The sequence below is a fragment of the Rhipicephalus sanguineus genome, chromosome 8, assembly GCF_013339695.2.
Source record: "Rhipicephalus sanguineus isolate Rsan-2018 chromosome 8, BIME_Rsan_1.4, whole genome shotgun sequence".
Lineage (NCBI taxonomy): Eukaryota > Metazoa > Arthropoda > Arachnida > Ixodida > Ixodidae > Rhipicephalus > Rhipicephalus sanguineus.
The window spans coordinates 31256449-31280641 of record NC_051183.1 but is presented as its reverse complement, the minus strand read 5'-3'; the positions used below and the strand labels follow the sequence as shown (position 1 = coordinate 31280641).

The 24193-nt window shown below is 45.4% G+C and overlaps 2 protein-coding genes across 2 annotated transcripts; both read right to left on the bottom strand.

Moving 5' to 3' along the window:
- Positions 1–1190: 1190 nt before the first annotated feature.
- LOC119401654 (mucin-5AC-like) lies at positions 1191–8543 on the bottom strand. The gene is made up of 3 exons (XM_037668566.2): positions 8388–8543; positions 6926–7250; positions 1191–4776 (listed from the first exon to the last, which is right to left on the bottom strand). The coding sequence occupies exons 1-3, from the start codon at positions 8533–8535 to the stop codon at positions 1602–1604; spliced, it is 3648 nt and encodes a 1215-aa protein (XP_037524494.1). The 5' UTR covers positions 8536–8543; the 3' UTR covers positions 1191–1601.
- A 509-nt stretch (positions 8544–9052) lies between these two features.
- LOC119401655 (apomucin-like) lies at positions 9053–17398 on the bottom strand. The gene is made up of 3 exons (XM_037668567.2): positions 17281–17398; positions 13958–14282; positions 9053–11395 (listed from the first exon to the last, which is right to left on the bottom strand). The coding sequence occupies exons 1-3, from the start codon at positions 17348–17350 to the stop codon at positions 10228–10230; spliced, it is 1563 nt and encodes a 520-aa protein (XP_037524495.1). The 5' UTR covers positions 17351–17398; the 3' UTR covers positions 9053–10227.
- Between the last annotated feature and the right edge of the window lie 6795 nt (positions 17399–24193).

The following is a 24193-nucleotide window of genomic DNA, read 5'->3' as shown; positions in this document are numbered from 1 at the left end:
CATCATTATCGCGATTACTGCCCTTATAAAAAACAGCCAAGTTATGTTCACAGTGACTCTTTCTTTCGACCTGTTTCTGTTAATAAACCCTTGTTACTCTGCAAGCCTAGGGGTAACGCCATGTCTTCTGAGGTCACAACAAACCCCATCTCCGCCCTCTGACGCTCTGATCGAAGAAAGTCGCTAATTTCCGGAAGGCTAAAGAACCGTAGCGGTGCGTACGTAACTTTTTGTGGGCCTTGAAGCGATCTCGACGAGACACGAAAAACACTTTTTGAAAGCGTAAATGTCTTTTAAAACACCGTTTTGCAAAGTGTGTCAGCTGAGCAACATCTATATTGCAGCGATCTTGGCTGCCACGCGATTTTCAGGCATTATTCGCGTAAGTCCGCTGTATTGTTTCATAACGATACTCTATGCACACGCGCACCGAACTGTGCACACCATGTATTGCTACATCATAAAGAAATATGCCAAGGAATTGACATTATACGATTTACCTTTTTCGTCCAGATGGCAGTTCGCCAGAGTCACACCTGGTCGATGCACCAATAGGCACTGTACAGCCGCAGTCACGTCTGTGTAGAACGCGAAAGCAGCTGGTTTTTGCTCTTCGGGGCGACACCTTGAGGCAGTTTCGGGCTCCGACGTAGTCAGTCAGACTACTAGGCCGCGCATGCTCCACGTCAGAGCCCGAAACGGCCTCAAGGTGTTGCCCCGCAAAGCAAAAACCGGCTGCTCGCGCGCTCTACACAAACGTGACCGTGGCTGTACGTCAACGCTTTGATTTGGGCGAGTTGGTACATGCTTAGCAGGGGAAAAATATATATGTATGTACATGTCTTGTCATGTCAGCGCTCGTCCAGTCTACTGTGTTCCTGCGTCCTCGTCCTTTTTTGCACCGTTTTTCTCAGCTAAGCATGTACATCAGCATCGTCATCAGGCTAATGCATCGTAGCTCTCGTCGCTTTTACACTAAAAATAAAAATAAAAAAACGAAAGTAACATACCCATATGACACTTCGTTGAATAAATATCTGGATTTCAATGGGAACTGCAAATACTTTTATTGTGCTGCATTTGTAATGCAGCGTCCATTCCATGAAATTGTCCTATTCCCACCAATTGTTTTTTCGTTGAAACAATCGCTGAGCATATTTGTAAAAAAAGTTTTCTCAGAGAATGGCTTGAACGTCAACAAACGTTTATTGTCAAGAGTAAGTGACGATTGGGCGAACTGGGACGAGGTTCACTCTGAAAAACTGCGCCCCAGTTGGACGCGGTTGAGTCAAGCGTATGTCCATATATATGTGTATGTACATGTCTTGTTTCTGTGGCGCAAATTTCCTGTACGTTATTATTAATAAAATAATTCGTCTGGAAGAATGACATTGCGCGGCATTGGTATTACGCGCAATTTAAAAACAGTAGCGCGAATTAAACGAACTAATGGGGTATTTACGAAATAACACAATTTATTTTTCTGTGCTTAGGACATTTCAGGGTGTTCCAACACCATGTCCGATGGCACAATCTGAAGGGCTTCGCTAGTTGTTTTTTTATCAGTGTGCCCAGAGTAACTCTAGGATGGCCTAAAATTATCAAGAAAGGGAGGGAGCTGAAGCTCTTGCTTCATTATCGCCCGTGAAAGGTTGTGTTGCTATGTCTGTGCTCGTCCCTCGAGGGCCAAGTGAAATTCCTGTCGGGCTGTTCGTTCCTGAGGCAGTGAGTGCACTTAATATAGCAGCGGCGCCAACGGGCAAAGTATCGCTTGGACTACCTGAATAAATATAATGGGCTTCTCTTGTATTAGCGCCTCCTGAGAAAGGCCCTGCAGCAGTACTCGGGGAGGTATGTAGTAAACTCAATATATTTCCAAGTCCACCTGCTTCTACATGAGCAGATGGAATTGTATTCCCGATAGCAGCACCCCCGATGGACCCAGAAATGCTTCCGGCAGCTCGTGTCGGGGTACCTTCCGTGCCTTCAGTTAGATCCGATAGAGAGCTTGCGGCACCAGTTGCCGGCATAGTTCTGGCATTCATCACTGCGCCACCTTCGCCTGTACTTACACCCCCTGCGGCGAGGCTACCTATGCTTGAGATTGCGCCTGCAGACTCAGTAACACTTGGTACAACTGTTGAAACGGGGATTACCCCAGTTGCAGTAGTGGGCGAGGCCTGCTCTGGATTACTCTGTGTAGTTACAACGCCCCTTCCACTTTCTGGACCAACTCGTAACGCGGCAGATAACAATGATAGTAATGTAGCTTCCCCATTTGAAGGCTGTGAAGCGTTTTCCGAAACAATTGCAGGGGAGCCTTCCGTCCTCGTTCCTGTGGCATGTGAGAGATGCGTTGCGCCAGAAGGTGTGCCGGAGACGATAGCACTTCTTCCTCCTGTATCCAACAGGTAGGAAGTATGTGTATCTAAAGGTGCCTCACGCCTTGTTGACGCAGAAATACTTGGGGGCACATTTCCTAAGGAACCTGCACCATTTGTTCGGGTCTCATGTAAAAGTGGGGTTGCGGACACAGGGGGGTAGATATTTCTTGGATTGTATACTGTGGCACTGCTGCCTATTACTGTAGCAGCACCGCTGCTCAGACTTCCGGTGGGTACTCCCATACTCATCCTGTTATGGTCTTCAGTAACATGAGACAGTGTGGTGGGAGACAGGGTTATAGTACCAGAGGTAGGACTTCCTCTACTCACCATTGAAGCAGTTGCTTCAGGAACAATGCCTGTAGTGCCGCTTGATGCTGTAACAGGCCGTACGGCACCATATGTTCCTACTGTGGCGGCAGACCCACCATGTGCCATAGTACCACTTGACAGCGAACCCTCTCTGGGCGCTTCTGTCGCTGTAAAGTTTGTTCGCCCTGAACTGAAATGTGGCCCTAAATCATTAGTGCTGCGTCTGGAATCAGTCAGGCTTGGCACTACGGCAGCTGGTAGCGGCACCACGGCAACTGGGCCACCAATACCGGAAGGCGTGCCCATAAGTGTCGCCCCGCCATTTGAGAAGGCGCCATTTGAGTTCGCGTCTGTACTAACAGAGAGGTCTGCACTACCAGCTCGGCGCCTACTAACTCTTCCAGATTGAACGACACTCCGGCCTATATCTAGTGAGCCAGGGTGCAGTGTGTCATTTGTAGATGCTCCAACTCTAGCCTCACTGACTCCTATGGAACCGTTTATGCCTGCAATCCCTGTGCTCCTTGGGGTGCCCACAGGAACATTTCTTCCGGCACCTGTCGAGAGTATAATCCTAGTCCCGACTCCTGCTCCGCCTCTTCTACTTGTACGGCCTGCACCTAATATTACAGGATGGGTGCGTTCGCTTGGGTTAGCCATGGTAAGACCTGGATAACCACCTGAAGAAGTGGCTTCCAGACCTGTTAGCACAACATTCGTAAAATGTCGAGCACCTGGCTGGGTAGTGCCCGTGGGAACATCTGCATTAACAGATGTGTGAGTCCTTAAAGTTTCAGATTCAGTGACATTTCCTGCTGTTACTCCAGGGCCTCGTCGCAGTGCATTCACTGAGTGTGCCCCTACAGTAGCCTCGTCGCCTCCTAAGGAAACACTTGTGACAGTTACCCCAGTGTTGCCTGTGCTACTAACATGAATGTTTCCTACAGCAGATTCAGTGACACGGCCGGCTATATTTGCTGAACCTTGGCGTGGTGTGCCAGTTGCAGGTGCCCCGAGACTAACCCCGCTGACTCTTGCAGAACCATTTGTGACTGCAGCCCCTGTGCTGCCTAACCTACCAGTATGAATGCTCCCTCTAGTGGCGCCTGGGCGCAGTAAACCTGTAGAGGATGCCCCGACATTTGTCTCAACGACTCCTGAGGAACCATTCGTGAGTGCCAAAGCAGTGTTGCTGGAGCTAACATGAATATTTCCTCTAGCAGATTCAACAACATCGCCGGCTATACTTGCTGATCCTCGAAGCAGTGTGTCATTTGAGGGTGCCCCGAAAGTAGCCTCGCCGACTCCTACTGCCCCATGTGGACCTGAGGGACTACTTGTGACTGTAAACCCAGGGCTCGCTGAGCTACCAACATGAGCATGTGTTCCATGGGCTACAGTTACATTCCCAGCTGTTGTTGAGTGACTTTGGTGCAGTGTACTGGTTGAAGGTGGCCCAATAATCACCTCGCCAAACCCTGAAGAGCCACCTGTGACTGCAATCCTAGTGTTTCTTGATGTACCTTCAGGAATGATTCCTGCTGTACCTAATGAGTGCCGAACACGAGTATCGGCTCCTGCGCTGCCTGTTCGGCCTCCATCTGATACCATAGATCCTGCGCCTTCGCTCGTAGTAACTGTTGTGTGACCTGCATTAACGCTTAATGAAGTACCCTGCAGGTGTGTGGGCATAACATTTGTGGGTACCATGGCAACTGTGGAACCGTGGGCCGCAGGTTCTGGCTGTGGTGAGACACTGTTTGGCTCATTAATGGTTGTACGGGATCCCTGCCTGCTGCCAGTGTACTCGGTCGCGTTAGGCTTAAACAGTTGCGTCGTGCGAGTATTCCAGGAACACACTGCCTGGAGCACGCAAGTCTTTCTTCCATTTCGCTCGAGTTCAAGGTAGCCCTTCTTGCATATACAGGCTCCTCTTTCGCAATTAACACGGCACTTCTTCGGTGGTTTTCTACCGCATTTGGGCAGGCATGTGGAAACGCAGGCCTGGTAGCTTGAATTGGATGGGCATCTCGGGAGACATTTGTAGGCCTTCATACACCTCCTTGGGTTTCTAGGGTGCCTGCATAAAGATGCCGCACATACATTAAAGATATCAGCACTGCACTTCTTGAATGTGAGCTCTCTGATCACACTCTTGTCAGAGCATCTATGCAAATTTCTTGCTGAAAAATGCAAGCTGAAACACTTGTGCATCGCTAAGAAGATTACTCACGCACGTATGCCTCAAATATTCATCAGTCAGAAGCACATCTGATTCTAAGAATTATGATGTTTGCATTTTATAGGATTGCTTTAAGAGCGTGCGCTGGTATTGTCTTATATTTATCCACAACAAACAAAACAGAATACGCGAAGGAACGCCATGATTAAGCCGAGACGTCATGCAGTTACAATGCGAAGTGAAAACATAAAAAAGAAGCGTGTACTTCATCAAGTCAAATCAGAAACAAATGCCAGCGTTGCACGTGAATTTAATTGTCCAAATAGGCATTATAATCGTACCGCACCACCTATTTTTATTAAACGCGACCCAACAAAATTTTTGAAAAAAATTTGAGTCCTATAAAGAAACAAGTTTCAGAGATTCCCGCTTGCGCTTTTATAAACAATAAGAAACATAAATGACATGGCTAAAATATTTCGTCCATTATTTTTAACAAGCTAACCTTTATCAGCAGTTCATAGGAGTATTATTGTCTCAGCTCATGGTGCGGCAAACCTGAATTTTTTTTTATGCTGCAGCGCCCTCAGTATTAGCTAATACGAAAACTGACCCTTGTAGACCTGATAGTATATTAAGTGTCTTTCTTCAGCGACATGCCGAGCTTTAAACAAAATACATAGTGGACATGCTTCAAGCTTTTTAATATGATCAAATTTGTGAAAAGACTGGAAAACGTCCTATTTTTAGAAAATATAATAATCTGACTTCAAAAAATTATTTCTCACCTCGATAATGTCAACTTGGTGTAAAAAAATTGAGCATATGTCACAAGCAAATCACTGGGTTTTTTGATTAGAACCAAAATTTAAACGACACTGAACATTCCTTCAGGAAGAGATACTCCACAATACCACAGCTGCAGCCAAAGTCAGTAACGCGTTTGCTTGTTGTATTGATGATAACAACCAGATTGAGTCCATTTTACAGATTTTAGTGAAATATGCTATGAGGTGCTTCATGATAAACTAATGAAAACTCTGGGAAAATAGAACACCCCGGAACTACTTGTTTCGCTAACTGAATGCTCAACCATGTGGGCAACAACAGCTTTTTCACTGCTGTATTACCTCTGTTGCTTGTAAAGGATGTTTCATGTTGTTAATGAAAATGCTTACATACGACTACTTGCAGACAATTGCACTTCGTGTAATGATATCACCTGTACACTCGACTCCATATAACACCGTAGCTCAGGTGAAGATTAAGATGAGGATTTGATGTGGTAAAACATCCAACAGAAAATTTAGCTGGAGCCAACGTTTCGACAAGTGGACTTGTTTTTGGCAAGGCAGCAGCTGCCCTTCCGAAGAAAAGTCTACTTGTGGAAACGTTTGTTCCAGCGACACTGCCTGTTGCCAGAGCAGGGGACTAGAATGACACCAATAAATGTTTCCATCGGTATAATAGGTGTAGGATTGACTTTAAACAAAGAAATATTATGGCAGCTTCACATTAGTGGTGCCAAGCCTCAAGGAAAAGCAGAAATGGGTGGACTTCCTTGTTTCTCTTTACTTTTAACACAAATTGTTTTATGCCGGGGTCTACCACGAGTTTCATGACGTATTTCCGTCACGGAAGTACGTCAGCAAAGTGAACACCATCAGATGGCAAAAAATTTGTAAGAAAAAGTCCCGTTGACGGTAGTCGAACCCATCACATCTCGGGATACTGCGACGTGCCGGTGCACTTGCTTGCCATCGCATTGAAGGTCACCCACGCTTCTTGCCCCCTTGTCACCCCCCGCCGCCCTGCGTCTGCGTATCTTTCAGCACATTCAGTGGTACACAAGGGGATGCAATAAACTGCTTTAATGAAGTAATTCGATGATTATATGAAAAAGTGTTGCGAACCCCTTTATGTTAGTGTATGTCGATATTTAAGTAAGCGCAACACATGAAACTTGTGGCACTGAAGTGAGTAGATGTTTATGCATCTCCTAATGAAGATCGCTTTCCATAAGTATAAATTGGAACTATGCACTCACACAACCCAACCTGGAGGACAGACACATCCGGCAGTACACGGTACGTTGCACGATGTCCTAAATGGCTTGTTGCAGGTTGCTGGACATCCTGGTGCACACGCGCGATAATCTCTCTGCCATTTGAACTTGCAAGGTATACACTTTAGTCTGGGGACGCACTCGCCCCATGAATTGCGTAAGTAGCGTCGCTTGCAAACACAGCTTCGCAGTTTCCACAGCTCCCAAGGGGGAGTGAACAAGGGTCGGCAGAAGCGGTCGCGCCGAGGACTCCCGTGCACAGGCCTTTCTAAGGGTCCACATTGTGCAGGCCCGCAAACTTCTTTATCTGCGTTGTGAAGAAGACTCTTATTAAACACAGAAATGTAGAAGGAAGTAAAAAAATCTGAGAATACCAATGTGTTGTACTACTCATGTCAAGATAAGTCTAAATTGCGCTGATAAGGCTTGCAGATGCAATGGCCTATGTCATTACGGCGATAAGCCTGCTTTAATTCGCTTTATTTCTTCGGAATATTTCATTTTCTTTTTAATAATCTCATAACTATCTTCGTCACAGTGCCGCGGTAGTCCTCATACAGTCTCTCATGTGAGTCACGCATTTGGAGTCCGGTCTACACGGGACATCGCCGTGGAGAGTGAATGATGCAATGTGGCGATGTACGCCCCTCTTATCTAGGACATTAAAACATGATATCATTTGAAAAATGCAATATATACAAGTCTGATTGAATCAATGAAGGGAGAGCACGTGTTTTAATTGTCGTAACTTCGGGCTCCACTGGAAAAGCAGCTGCACTTTGCGGTTCTGCGTCGTCAGTGGGTGGCATGGGTATCTTTTGTCAAGAAGAAATACTTTAAACGGGGTGAAGTTAAAGCAGTTGGTGGTGGTGTATCTAGTAGTACAATGCCCGGCAGCGTTCTCGCCAAACTTTACTTCAGAAAAATAAATGTGGTGCTCATGCGCTTTCGCGAAAATTGTTTACCTAAGCAAACAGTATTCGTGCACAGAGGCATTTCTATATATCAACGCAGCAACTGCATATACTGCACAATGCTCTGCAGGGAACTAAAACACACATAAAAAAGAAAGATGTGTCGCATAGAGACTTGCTAGACGCCTGACAGAAGCACAGCTGTAGCTGAGGCATTGGGAGCTTAACGATTGTTTTAGTTGACAGAACGCAGATGTAAAAAGAGATGTAGCTGCCAGCTGCAACATTGATTGAGTGAACCTGTAGAGATCACATAGCTCTGTCGTCCACCATATTTGCATATTTGTACCTTTTTCTCATTTCGAACAGGCTCAGTGAATACCGTGGTAGAGGTATGTGCTGAAATCCGGTGTTAACTTCGTACGATGCCCTCGCCATCAGCTTCACAGTAGTTTTATGGACAGCGTCATTGTTTATTATCTTTTAACGCGGTGTCTTTCAGAAACAACAATTAACAAAATTGTACTTACTGCCACACCTGCGGCCTCCGTTTACCGCCACGATGCAAATCATGGCCACGGTCACCACAATGTGCTGCATGCTCTTCTTTGCAGTGCACAAAATAGTGCAAGCGCAGCTCTCGCCAGAATTTTCAGAAGACCTCGCAGCCGTTAGCATTACCTTTGCAGGTGTGTCCGCAGACGCTGTTCATTGTTCCAGCACTGAAGTGTCGCTCGCATGCAAGGCATTGAACGCCTTGTCTGGATAGTTTTTCAAACGTATTCAGATGCATTTATTCCAGTAAATTTGCTACAAGCATGCTTGCTTAGCAGAAATGTGATCGAACGATTGACATCTGTCCTTCATAACAGCGCTGTGTTACATACATATTACCATTAAAGATGTAATCAACGTAGTCACTCCAAGTCAAAATCTAAACTTTAAATTTAGGCGCGCTACGTGCCTAAGAACATATTTAAATGTACTCGGATGAAACGCCGACGTATCATAACCTGCCGGCTGCAGATGAACGAGGCAAAAGTAACGGTGGTAAGTAACGCAGCACAATAAAATGTAATAAAGTGTGCGAGATTACGTACACAGTTAAAAACTCATAAACGTCAGTTGTTTTGCATAGCCACTGAAGAAGTAGGAGGCTACTGATTCGGTATCATTAAAATTCATATTGTTTAGAAGTTGAGTTCGTATGTGTATCCTGCAATGCCCTATCGGGGCAATAAGGTATAACTTCCAAGCAGCATTTCCCTCTAATTTTGATTCTGTTCTGTTCTTATGGCGCTACTAAAGAATTCGGCAGGGCTGAGTGACCCGCTGTCCCCTATTTATAATAATGGGCACGTAACCAGATTTCTTTATTTCATTGGTGGCATTTGAACGTAGTTACCATTGGAAGCATTCGTAGAATAACAGTAGTTGCTGCTACTATAGTCGGATTACAAGACATTCAAGACAATATTAGACGGCTTTCTTCGGCCCTTGTGTGTCCTTTGTCCTAGTAGCTTATCCTTTTCATCCACGTCACTTGCAGAAGTTAGAGGGCAAGCTATACCATTCATGCGGGACATTGACCTTACGCTAAGACATCACACCGGGAGTGCAGTATGCCTAACACCAGTGTTCAACCGTGCATTACTTGCGCAACTTGAGAAGCACAAATGCAGCGGTAGCCACCTTTTCTTTCAGAAAGCGCTGACTCCACGGGCGACAGCTTGTCGCCAGTTGTTTTATTGCGAATAAGTATACAGAATGCCAAAATGAAAACAAGATAAATAGACAATACGCTGAGTACCCATATGGTATGATAAAATTTATCAATGTAATATCTAGAAAATTTGCAACATATCTTAAAAATGAATACGAAAGCAGCTGGTCAGCAAACGAACCGCATATTTGTTATTCCAGCCCCAGGGTTCTTGGGGGCCAAGGGAACAACCTTTGCCCCTTCACTCATGCGACTTAAACTTGTGGATCAGCAGGCGTGATGAGCTTATTGCAAAAAACTGATGAGACTTTGCAAAAAAACCAGCAGATATGGTTGAACTAGCACCAAAGATCACACAAGAGAAATAAGGCTATCTGGATGATGCACCGCTGTTGTTGGAAGCACGTAACAGACCCCCTTTCGACTGCAGTTAGCAGATTGAAGTAAAAATGAAATAATTCACTTTGCGCAATAGAAAGAATGACAGACAGAACGCTTGCTTTGTATAATATGGTTTGCACATTTATGGAAAACCAGAAAGCATTATTCGGCGGTGAAATTTGGGAGCTCAAAGCTGCTGCCGTATCTTGAGAGAACTTGTTTTCCCGGATTGAATATGGCCGGGTCGCAACTCTAACCTTGTGTAACTACGTGACAGGTGTTCTCTCAATTCCACCGGTATCTACTAACATTGTGGCTCCCGTTTCTGGTGTTCTGCTTATGGAAGCTGACCATGCGGGACCGGTGAAGCCCAATATCGATGTTCTGCTTCCTAAATCATTCCCACTAGCCACTGCGGTGGCTCCTGAATCTGCATTTGTTAGGACTGCTCCGTCTGGAATTCTATAAGGATCCGCAGTAGCAATGGCTGAGTTTGTTCCGGTGACAGACGGCGCATGCATTGGGCTAACAGATGAGACCATAATAGCCGCGCCAGGTGCTGCGGCACCTCCTCCTGTCACATTTGCCGTGGGAAGTGTTGGAACTGTTGGGGCTGCACCAACATTTCGGGCTCCAATTCCAGAGGTACCAGTTGCAGCTGAAATCTCAGTGACTACTGTACCGCCTGTGGGAACGCTTACCTCCCGATTAGGAAGGGGCGGAGTAGTTAACGTGGATACTCCCATGTTACCGCTTCCTTCGGTTGTACCTGATATACCACTCACAGTACTTTCACCTTCAATACGTGCACTGCTTCCGCCGCTTGTACCTGATACGCCACTTACAGTGCCTACACCTTCTGTACCTGCAATGCTTCCTCCAGTTGAACCTGGTTCACCAATCATAGTGCCCCCATCTTGAATACCTGATCTGTTTCCTCCGCTGGTACCTGATACGCCACTCACAGTGCCTCCACCCTGAGTACCTGCGCTCACAATGCCAGCAGGCTGACTTGCAACACCACTCGAGGGCGTACCCACTGGGTGTGTTTGTGTGCCATTCGAGGAAACTGTGGCAATAGATACGGTCATATTCCCTGGTTGCCGAATGGTTCCGGCTGGCGAAGTTGTTGTGGTAGGTGACCCTCCTCCGCTACCGGAATGCAGAACGGCGCTGGGCTTAAACGAAGGCTTGCGCACAATCCAGGAGCACACTGCTTTGCGCACACACTTGGTTTTTCCATCCTGCTCGAGTTCAATATAGCCCTTCTTACAAACGCACGCTCCCCTATCACAATTAAATTCGCATTTCTCGGGCGGAACTCGACCGCACTTAGGCCGACAACTGGATACACAAGCCTGGAATTCAGAGTGGGCCGGGCACTTGGGAAGACACCTGTAGGCCTTGATGCACTTCCATGGTTTTCCCGGGTACCTGCATAAAAACAGATTTTAACACAGTCAGCGTAATACATGTGGTGTTCGTAATGATGATTACTAATAATCTATGGTGACTCACGTGCAAGTATCATGATATGATTGTTAGTCATGCCGAAGTGGGGGATTTCGGATTGATTTTGGTCTTCTGGTATTCTTCAACATCCACGTAAATATATAACATGCACCTTACATGCTAAGCCACTGCGGCCCGTCGAATGAAGTTCGAGTGGCCCTTTAAGCAATGCATCTGACAAGAAGACGAATGAAAATAAGTGCTGAAAGATAGCCTCCATTTCCGATAGTTTTTCAGTCAAAATAACAATCAATTGCGATGGAACTGACTTGTACACATGGTCATATTAAAAAGCATCAATCTATGTGAAGATGTTGATCTCCTTAATGAAAAGGAAACTACGAACGGTCGAATGGCCGTGGCTCGTGGTGCTCTAAATAGGCACCCATCTTCAATGTAACACTTATATGCAGAGACACAAGTTGACTGATATTATAGCGCATAAAACCTTGGATATACATCAGTCGTGTGGTGTTTGAAAAGACGAAAAAAATGTCACTCCAACGCCACAGACTTTTCCGTTACATTTTCCTGTCATTTTGCAATGAATTACGAAAAGATATCGCAAGAACGTTATATTTTTCGGTCCGATTGCTCTACGTTATGAGGTTATTGGTTGGCGCCGATAGGCCCTCCAGTTATCTACTTCTTATTCCACTCATTACTCAAGTAGCTGTCCTGTCACTGTTCTGAGCCAAAGGACACAGTTTCGAATGTGGCTGCTGCGGCGATGTTTCAATGGGAAGATAATACCAAAACACACTTGACGTATAATTAGTTTAAAAAATATTGGGTATTGAAGGGATTACCAATTGTTCAGCATTGCCGCTAGAGTCAACGTTTCGACAAATGAACTTGGTTTTGTCAAGGCAGCAACGTCCTAACTTAGCAGGGTGTTCGTGTATGTTTTGCTGACAGTTCCTCCCACATCAAAGAGAAGGCGTGTTCAAAGCAAGTGTTCAAAGTCTGGAAGAGAAAGACGAGACCGGAGGGGACTGTGGAGACTGTGTGGTTGTTACAAAAGACTACTACAAAAGACTGCTGCTAAGTTGTGTTACGGTTAGTCACGATACGTGCTGATGTTGACCGTTCATATAACTTTACCAGTAAATTCAGTCCCTGATGCCAAATGACCACGGCAAGTTACACGACTGAGCAGTACGTCCAAATGATAAAACTATTTTCAAAATGACTGCCGGTTAGTGCAATTGTGCTCATTGCGTCAATTTTATCATCTTTAGGAATGATGCGCATTCTTAAATGAATGGTAATGTTAACAAGGATGATTGGCGTATATGGGATGACACCAACCCACTCTAAATTCAGCAGCTGGACATGCATCCAAAATATTTCTGTTTGTTTCGAATTTTGGCCTGGCGGCGTCACTGGTCCGCACTTTATTGATGTTGGTAACCGATGATGGCAACCTTTAAATGATGGTAACCGAATTCTTCTGGCCCACGTTGAACGATATGGACGTGCAGTCGTCCTCAATATGACTTGCAACATGGGAGCGCGTGGCCTCACGAGTTTAAAGAGTGCGCATGGCTTCAACTTGCTTCATTTCTGCAAGAAAACACTATTTCCTTATTTGGGGACATCCTCCAGCGCGAAAACAGCGTTTAGTTGTAGAAATAAGGGCTATATAGCGGAAAGAATCTGCAGTCTTTAAACTCCTGAGGCTATGCGCTCCCGTGCTGCAAGTCATATTGAGCGCGACTGTACATGGCATGTGCTTCCAGCAGGGCGGCACTGCATCTCACACAGTGGACACCGCGAGGGACATTCTGCATGAATGATTTGAGGGCATGGTTCTCTCTCGCAGAGGTGACGTGAATGAGCCACCAAGATCATACCTTTTGCTTCCGCGAGACTTTTTCTTGTGCGGTTTCCAAAAGTCGGCAGGTCTATGACAATAGGTCGCAATAGAGCATTGCCCTTAAAGTCAACATAGCTCAGGCTATCGCTCAAATGCCGCCGTCATTATGGAGCATAGACATTGCAAATTGAACCAATCGGATCCGTGCTACCGCGAGAAGCCGCGGCCGACTTTTGGACAATGTTATGTTACATTGGATACATAATGGCATACATGGGCCTTTCAAATAAAAAAAAAGATTGTTAAAATCTGACAAAGCTTGTTTCATTCAATTTAAACATCGACCAGCAATTATTAAAAAAACCTATGATAGTTCGAAACTGTGAACTTGTACCTGCATAACCCAGACTTACAAAAGCGAATCACCAGGCTGATATCTAAGTCATAGGCTTAGGCAGAATTTTTTTTTCGGGGAGTGGAGGCTCCTTCGGGTCCTTCGTATAAAATGGGGGTCGGGCAGGCATATGTGGCCTAGCGTCATTTTGTGCTCTGTGTGCCATGGAAAAAAATTTGGGGGGGGGGGGAGGGTCACGGGCCGGGTGTGTCACCCCCTGGTTGGGCCACTGATGTAAGCTCGTACTAGTGAAACTCGAAGCAGTACTCACACTACCCAACCAGGTGGGCATGCACATCCAGGAGCACACGGCTTGTCGCATGACTTGCTGAAGGGCAAGTTGCAGGTGGCGGGGCACCCATCTGCGCACTCGCGATAATCTTTCTGCCATCGGAACTGGCAAGGTATGCACTTTAAGCGTGGGACACACTCCCCCCACGAGTTTCGTAGGTAACGCCGCTTGCAAACGCATCTCCGAAGTTTGCGCAGCTCCCAAGGAGGCGTGAACAGAGGTCTGCAGAAATTGTCATGTCGAGGTTGCCCAGACACGGCCACTTCCAATGGACCGCAAGCAGATGGCTTACAACCTCCGGTCTCTGCAAATGAAGTACAGGCTAGCATACCGCACACACCGTGATTTTTGTGGTGTAAGGTTCGATGGGATACCGCCTGGTCAGGTAAATGCATTGTTGATAATGAGGTCACTGACCAATGCTAAAATGAAATAAAATGATGCTTTGGGATCCCAAACGTCATTCTTTACCACGGAATGACGGTTGAGCAGAGGTTCTTTAAGTAGCGTTGAACACATGACGCAAACTTTGAGAGGACAGGTAGTATAACTTCCAAATGATCTATTGATTGTGTTACTTGTCTGAATTACTAGTGAATCAAGATTGAACCTGGTTGTCGAATTCTTCTCCATGGCCACGATTCGCGTGTTTACAGCTTATCTAGGGAGGCATCTTGTCGGCATGTTCTGCAAATGCATTTGTCATTGTGTGGGCTTTGCCCACATCATTCTTGTGCTGCTTGAGACGCCTGCAGAAATTTCCTCTTTCGCCAATATACAGGTTGTTTTTATAGAATAATAAAAGTCCTACGCGCCCACAACGTGTCGCTGACACGGTGCCTAATATCTTTTGCCCCATTGGGCACCATTCATATTTTCAAAAAAACTTACCTGATTGGCCAGTATACATATGGTGCACGACAATGCTTAGCGCTGGCGAAGCCCTGACATTCTGGGTGATGCAGCCATGAGCGCAATGGGGTCATAAAGGCAGATAACGTTAGCATTCTTGCGCAAGGCAACACCATTCTCGATGCACTAGGGAGGGAGGCCTGCTTGGTAGGGCTACTGCGCACGCGGTCACCATGACTGCATTTTTTCCGCCGGAGTGCTTTGCAGCTGAGCGGCCGCCTGCGTGGTGTACCGAGTTATTCTGTGTGCGCCTGCACATGCTCACAGCTGATACCCTCGATATCTTACGTAATTGTTTCAACGTACAGAAGGGGTCACTGCGATAGGCACGTAGGCTATGCTTCTCTGCTGAGAAATTCGGGCGAAGCTCGCACTAAAACGCGCAGTGCTTGAAACAGCAAAACGGCGCGTTTCTGAAGACTAATATCGTTGCTTCTAGGTTGTTTTTACTGCCCTAGTTAGGTGATGGAAGTTGGTTCTACGTTGATTCTCAGCTTAGAGAGGTTCGAGTTAAACCAGAGTCACAGAAACGACACGGATGTCCAAACTCCAGACACAGAATCTCGCGCAGGAAAAAAAAAATCATTCGCACCTCTTATAGATCTACTCGCACATCATCGTTGACGTAGGCCTTCATAGCTTCGGGGTGTTCTCGCAGCCACCGTTGCATTTCCCATTCCCTAGTATTCCCTCCTTGTACGTACTCGGGGACTTTGGCTCGCCGCCGTCGCTTCGCAGCCACTTGTTGGGCTAACTGTTGCCTTCTTCATTTTTAGTGGAAGTTGTGTGTAATGGGATTTACCCAATTTCTGTGGCACATACCCGTTTATGAGGATGATAGTTTTCTGAAAGGCTGCACAATGGCACATACCAGTTGGATGACGATAGTTTTCTTCTTTATTTTTTGCGCAGCAGTGGTGAGTAGTGGGATTTACACAATTTCTGTGGCGCATACCGGCTTATGATGATGAAATTTTGTTTTGTACGGGGGTGAACAATGGACAATTTTCTAAACAGCTTCGCTGTTAAAAATCTGGAGCTCCACTCGGCCTGTAGTCAGCGCGTTTCGCGAAGATTGGTATTAGGCGCTCAGCACGGTTTTGATAAGAATCGGTAAGAAATATTTGTGACAGCAAGAACACTTCACCACACGTGGTGTGCGCATAGGTCGACAATCTCACTCATGAGTCGACTCACTCAGACTCACTCAGACTAAGATCGGCCCCTGAGTCTGAGTCTGAGTGAGTCTGGGTGAGGAATATTTTGGTGAGTTTGAGTCCGAGTGAGTCCCGTTGAGGAAATTTCTCACTCATGAGTCGACTCACTCAGACTCACTCAGACTAAGATCGGCCCCTGAGTCTGAGTCTGAGTGAGTCTGGGTGAGGAATATTTTGGTGAGTTTGAGTCCGAGTGAGTCCCGTTGAGGAAATTTCTCACTCATGAGTCGACTCACTCAGACTCACTCAGACTAAGATCGGCCCCTGAGTCTGAGTCTGAGTGAGTCTGGGTGAGGAATATTTTGGTGAGTTTGAGTCCGAGTGAGTCCCGTTGAGGAAATTGGTCAGAGAGGTGGATTGGGAGGTGTGCCATGACCTCCCCCCGCAAACTCGTTTACTGAAAGTTCTTGATGAAAATATCTCGTGTGAGTCGGGTATTTCATAAAAATGTCCTTACTGGATTACTGGATTAATGATAGCTCGTATTTGAAGGTATAAGATCAAAAGGCGTATTGCAGAGCACCGATTATGTGAGATATTGGCATTAAATAGCATGGACAGCAAGTTCTAAAGAAGGTAGTTTTACGCTTACGGACTCATGAGTCGACTCACTCAGGCTCACTCAGGCTCAAGTAAAGCCGTGAGTCTGAGTCTGAGTGAGCCCGGCTGAGTAAAACGTTCATGAGTTTGAGTCCAGTGAGTCCGGTTGAGAAAAAAATTGAGTGAGTCTGAGTCCGAGTGAGTCCGGTTGAGGAAAATTTTGGTGAGTCCGAGTGAGCCCTCAGGGCAAAATATATTTGCTGAGTGAGTCTGAGTGAGCTCCAACATTTTTGCCTACCTATGGGTGTGCGTGATCATTAACGATCCACAAGCACTTCAGTCTATGCAACGGACCTAATAAGTCAAGACAGTCTGGCATAAGAAGGTCGTGCTAGTCACTAAATACTGTCCAAACATATGCAAACTACAGATGAAAACTGAAAAGGTGACTACCATTGATTTTGCTTAAGGATGATGCAATCTTTGTAACCAAGTCCTTGACTTTTTTCTTTGCGTTTAGCTTTTTGAAATACTATGTTCTCGAATTTCATGGACAGCAGTCACACAGCGCTACCAAGGGTTTCGTACAGCTAGGTTTTTTTGCAGCCTAGAGATTAGGAATAAAGAACTTACTGCTACAATTGCCGTCGCCGTTTACGGGTACAATGAAAATCGTGGCCAATACGGCTGCAATGTACTGCATGCTGTTTCTTGCAAAGCAGCAGGCAAGAACTCGAACACACCTCGTGCTCGCTTTGCCGGAAACCTTGAAGCCGTTAGTATTGTGTATGCAGGAGTGTCGAAAAAAGCTACCGATTGTTTCAACACTGAACTGCTGCTGGAATTTAGGGCATTCAAACTGTGCTTCTATAGCTTTCCAATATTCTGTTCATTTATTTTATTAGCATAACGCAAAGACTACCATATTACGTCGGCGGACATGTATTCTTCACTTGTTTGGAGATGTAATGTTTTATAGGTATACATGCAGCGTAATTTTCACCAAAAATAACCAGAAACACGGGACAAGTATCTAGTCAGAAAACAATACAACTGTGTAGAAGGCTATACTATTTGAGCGTTTTGTGCTTGTAACTGTGCCACGCGTATTGAGTTGCGCACGACAGTAAGTGACCGGACGCTGTTGTTGGTTGCTAAAAACTGCCTGCTGAATAAAACACCTCTAAAATACTGTATATGCCACAGACTGCCCGCAGCTTTTAGGCCTAGCTTCATTGAGGCCTAACGCAGGCATGTATCGACTAACTTAAATAAGGCATATGGGCGCCGCGACCTTGGGCTGTTAAGCGAATGTTTTCTTGCTGTTGTGCCTCGTGACTTGAACTGATAAGGCCAGAAAACGCCGAATATACAAACCCAACCTTGTTAATGTGTATAAGTCTATCGTTGCACTAGTCATTTTGTTTTTCAAGATAAAAAAACGGCAAGGTTAACAGCTTAACATGGCGGCACCAAAATCTATCCGTAAGATAGTCTATACCTGAAAAAATTCTGTGCAATAAGTTTCTTTCTGCATGACGTCACTGCTGAAACGTAAAAATACACTACCATTAGGCTGTCTCGTAGAGGGGACTTCCAGATTGAGCACTAGACGTGGAATAAAAAAACACAAAATGTAATATCCACTTTGTCTGCTCCTGCAGTTTGCTTATGCCTAGTACTGCTTTCCACACATTTCTGAAGCGGTAACTTCAGAAAAAAACTAATCGATGCTAAGCGTCTTGGTCGCGAAAATCTTAACGGGCCAATAGTGATTAAACTGCCCGCAGCTGCGACGTAGAATTTTTCGTGGTATCGTGTGAAGGCTTGTGAAGGTGGCATACACTTTAACTATTTGCTCATTTCGACATTACAGGTATTGAGTGAAACTAGGAAAGCCAATCAACTTAACGTAGAACATATTAAGCACTTACATATTATTCTAAATATATTACTCTCAAATGTTACTGCAAAGGTACCAATTCTTGGAAATACCCTCGGCAATACCAAAACATATTGTCGTAGCCCAAATGCTACGATTTATTTGTTCGCTTCGTACCATGAATTCGCCGAACAGATGTTACGGAAACTTGAGAGGTTGCCTGGGTTTTCGCCATTTGCGTACAATCTCGGTGTATCGTCATCATTCTAGCCACTTGCTTAGCATAAAAAATTCGATGTGTATTTTTAAGATGCAAGGTGTGCATACTGTTATTTGCGAGCTCTTTTCTTGTTACACCACACGAGGGCACTACCTATTGGACGTATATTTCGGTGGTCACGTAATATGCTATAGTTCCAAGACAGCGGAGTACCCTTCGTGCTTCCTTCCTGTTTTGTTCATTTACTGCCGAATTCTCTACCTATGCAATATTTCGTAAATGATAAATTATCTCTCAAACCAACATACGTTCGGTCAGTTGAAGAAATATCAAGTGACACAGGCTCTCTTTTAACACGAAAGTGCTTTATGCCGGGGTCCACCACGGCTCCACTGACGCATTTCCGTCACGGATATGACGTTGTAAAATGTAAAGACTATCATATGGCAAAGAAAAAACCAGAAGAAAAAGTTCCGTCACCTGGAATCGAACTTACGACCTCTCGATCCCCAGCGCGAAACAACTCCGCCACAAACGTCACGTTCTGCGTCATACTAACGGCGTGCTATTTATATCCACCATTTGCCAGTGACGGTAGTCAGAGATCAGGGTACATCAGCGTGTTTTCGTTATCACTAGCGAGATGGCGCGAAGGCCTCGAAGAGCGCGCATTAAATGTTGTCGGCCCCCGCGTTGAGATGAGCGTGTGCCTCTAGATGGCGTGGTCGCTCCTGCGCGCGCGCTTATCTTGTACGTCTTGCGCTCTCACCGCAAGTTTGCGTTCAAGTTACAGAGAGCACGAAGTTCATTTCGCTCACTGCAGCAGCCGCTTTTGCGAAAGGAGCGCGCTGCTCACAAACAAATAGGTTACAACTGTGACAGTTCGCGCTCATCCTGTGTATACTTGTGCGTTCGTTTCGTGCGTCCTCCTTTGTATTTGACCAGCGCGCTTTAACTGTCGAGCTGTGACAGTTGTTCGTTCCCGCTCATCCTGTGTATGTTCGTTCCGTGCGTCCTTTCTGCTTGAGCAACGCGTTGGAAGCTTCAAGCTGCTTGCCGTTCTTCGTGTGACATTACAACTTGTTGCTATAGCATTCATTCCTTCACCCTCGGGGCGAAACTGCACAACAAACGCTCAACTACGTCTGTGAAGACACGTTTTACTTTCGTGTTATACCGATTCCTATGACAGAGGGATCAACCATGTTTTTTTTTTCTAACCACTCGCTGTACACTGATAGTGGCAATCACAGTCGTTGGCCGTCGTAAATCTGATTGTCGGCAACACATTGTCTTTTATACGTGAATGACCGAAAATTCTAGCGTTATCGCTGCGGCTGGCGTTTCCTCGAGAATAAACTCGACTACTCATGTTGCGCGCGATATTACCACAATAGGTTAAAACATTCGAAAAGTTTCCCAAATATCGCGGCGCCGAGAGATGGTGCGTTTTCTTATGTGTGTGAAGCCCGATCCCATCAAAATAAAGAACTAAGCGCTCAGAGATATTGGCAGTCTTTCATGGAGTTCTTCCGGGAACCAGAGGGGCCTGGCCAGTACTTCGCCAAAAAGACGACAGAGCCAACATCAATGAAGACTGTGGTCCCCCTCCCCCTCAACAAACTACCTTAATCTCTATCCCTAAATTTCTGCAGCCAGGCTTAAGCCTACTTATGGCAAATATAAAGACGTATTTAAAAAAAAGAACTAAGCGCGGGTATGTATAATATAGTATAGAATATCCTACTTCTGAAGTTGTGGCTGTACAGATGAGCACAATGCTAAAACAGTGGCGTGATGTGCATTAAGAAAAGTTGAGGTTCCACAAGTTGCTTTTATATTGGAAAGGCCGCTGGTCGTTTGGAGGAAAAGCTGAGCATGGACTAAATATGCTGCAAACAAGATTAGACAGTACAAAAGCAGCGCTGAATTTGCCAGTAAATCTTGTACAATACTAACTGTGGTTGCAGTCGGCAATTTATCTCGCATTAGAGAAGTGAAGACAGCCACTTTATTGTGGGCGATTATGACAAAGGTAGGCACCGATCAGCTGATAGGAAACACTAAAATAAAACAAGTGGATCTCGGTGTTCGAGTGAGCTGCCGCATTTAGTGGGAGAGCGACAGACTGCCAAGCTGTGAAACAGGCCATGCTTTCTTGAAGCGAATATTTCGTTGTGAAAACCTGCGGATTTTCGACGTCATGGTCGCTGCTGCGGCTCTCTTGCCGAAAAGTCAAGAAAAATTCGACCTCAGTTTAGCTTTGAAGGCACTGTGGTGGCGTACCAGTCGGCTTCACAGAATAGCTGGAAAGTTACAGTACACTGTGCATCCCTTGTGTATGCGCCTCGTGACTCGGTCTTCAGGACAATCCCTGTCCATCTCCTATATCAGGATCTCCTATATCTGCAGCGGTCAGATTCCAGCTTTTGTATTTGTTTTCTGCCAGAAAATAGCAAATACAATACCCATTACAGCTGTTGATATGACTCAGAGAAAACTAATTACTGCAATGCCACTGAATATTGAGAGATTATGTGCAGAAGAATGGGATTGCAAAGTACACGTGCGTACTGTTTCCAGAAGTATTGCAAAATATGAAGGAAACTTGAATAATTTGAAGACCTCATGTACTGATTGCATGTGAACAATGACACGATTGCTATGCCAAGAATGATCCAAGGTTTGCAATGAGGTCTACTGGCATGTTTACGGCAATGGCATAATAACTAAGATTGATTGCTTCATCAAAAGATACACTGCTAAGTGATAGTGATGTCGAGTTGGTTACGATGTTGGTGGCACCAAGAGCAAGTAGACGTCATTCCTAAACGTCATTGGTATGACAAACACTGACATGGCGATGACATGCATAATGTAATTGTTGTATGACATTTTTCAACATCAGATATGTGTTTGCGTGGGAAAAGTTAAGAGTAAGTGCTACTCTGAGAGTCCGACTGCAGACTATTTGTACTGGTTATTATTAGTATGCGCGTTCATAACTAATAACAAGGAGTGAGGCAACGAGCCAAGGCTTTCAAGGTAACTCAAGTGCGAAGACGGGCCCTGCCATGGTATATAGTAAAGCGCAATCACAAACCAAAGACATTCACAGCGAAGCTTATGAGCAAATTTCCACGGCTTAGTAAGAATGGCCACTTGCAGCTGAATTCTTAAAGAATATGCTGACGAACGGCTTTACAGAGCTAAGTAAAAAAAAGTTATCCCATAAGTGGCTTTTGTGTATTCTGACATTCGCCATGAGCTGCATCAAGCCGCCGCTAGAGGAACGTTCTTAAGCGAAAGGTGAATATGGCTTTGCCTTCACGACAATACATATATGAGCCCTCTTTTCGTCATACGTTACTACGAAATGATAATTCGCCGACCCACGGAGCAGCTATCACACCTTTACGAAAACATTGGCGAAGCTTGCACTAAGCGCGCAAGGCTTGACACTGCGAAACTCGACGATTCTGAAGACTAATCTGGTTGCTTCTAGGTTCTTTCTAGCCTTTAGATAGGAGATGACGGTTGTTTCTAGGTCATTGCGAGGCTTTAGGTAAGTGACGCTGGGTTGTTTTTACGTTGATAGTGCAGAGAGGTTGGAGTCAAATCGCAGACCGTCACAGACACGACACATATATCCAAACTCCAGAGACGGAAACTCGCGCTGAATCCAAGCGTTCGCACCTCTCATAGATCTATGGGCAGGTCGTCGTTGGCGTAGGCCTTCCATCGCTTCGGGGTCTTTTCGCAGCCGCCGTTGCCTTTCCCGTTACCTAGAGTTGGGCTAGCTGTTGCCTTCTTCCTTTTTAGTGGACTAGTGGTGAGTAGCGGGGTTTAGCCAGTTCATGTGGCACATACTTGATAGGCCACACAGGATAGGCCACAAAAATTACGGCTGCCTTAAACAGCTTTGCTGTTAGAACGCGTCTAAATACTATGGATAGCCCCACCGCGGATGTCTAGTGGTTATGCCGCTGGACTGCTGACCCGAAGGTCGCGGGAATGAATCCCGGCCGCGGCGGCTGCATTTTAGATGGAGGCGAAAATGTATGAGGCCTGTGTACTGAGCTTTGGTGCACATTAAAGAACCCCAGCTGGTCGAAATTACCGGAGCCCTCCACTACGGCGTCTCTCATAATCATATCGTGGTTTTGGGACGTTAAACCTCAGATATTATGAAATACATGGGATACAGAGCCTGGGGAGCTGTACAGGACGGCAAAGCAGGCTGCACTGATTGCAAAGGCACGTTCGCAGATCTATTCGGGCCAGTGTACGGGTATTATTGCACTGATAAGAAGGCAATGGGGCATGTGTCTCTAATAAATGATGAAACCCTCGCCACTTATTTTTTAGAGCTTTGCGGCGGCTATGGTTCACGCGTTGAACGCGGTACGACAGTGACTCCTAGCAGGTCATGGATATGGATCATGGCTTGGCGAAACCTTCGCGCTGCCCTATACATATATAAACGACGTCTATCTCACTCCCTCCCGCACACACACATTGAAAATTCAAGCAGCTGCAATGACCTAACGCGTAGCGAAAACTGGTGAAATGGCGGAGTTGGGGGCATTATATTGTTATTTCATCCTTTGACATTGCTCGATAGTAGCTTGTCTTTATCTGCCTGCACAACAGCCCGGTTTTCCTATCCAAAGTCACAAAACAATTCTTGCAACACATGTAACGTACACATTGTACATATTCTGATTGAGGCGCGCACAATTAACAAAGAGGCTTGCTTGCCCGTAAAATTTCGCTGACATGTTGCCGTTTGCACATATTGCTCAACTGGAGTAATAGAAACCCTGTGAGTATCCGGAATGGGACACAGTGTGTTTTCACTTATCCCCTCTGCCTGCCCTTTCCTTTGGGCACTATCTATCTATCTATCTATCTATCTATCTATCTATCTATCTATCTATCTATCTATCTATCTATCTATCTATCTATCTATCTATCTATCTATCTATCTATCTATCTATCTATCTATCTATCTATCTATCTATCTATCTATCTATCTATCTATCTATCTATCTATCTATCTATCTATCTATCCATCCATCCATCCATCTATCTATCTATCTATCTATCTATCTATCTATCTATCTATCTATCTATCTATCTATCTATCTATCTATCTATCTATCTATCTATCTATCTATCTATCTATCTATCTATCTATCTATCTGTGGCGGGAAATAACAGCCCCGAGCAATCGTTAAAACAAAAAAGATGGCTGATACCTCCGTCATAGGAATCGGTATAACACGAAAGTGAAACGCGTCGTCACAGAAGTAGTTGTTTATAGTGCACTGGTATATGAGAGCTTGTGCAATGTCTGTCGTTTTTTGGCCGATATAGCACCGCTTGATGTGGACGGGCCCACGTTGACGCCTCGAGGCACATCTTCGTACCGACGACTAACG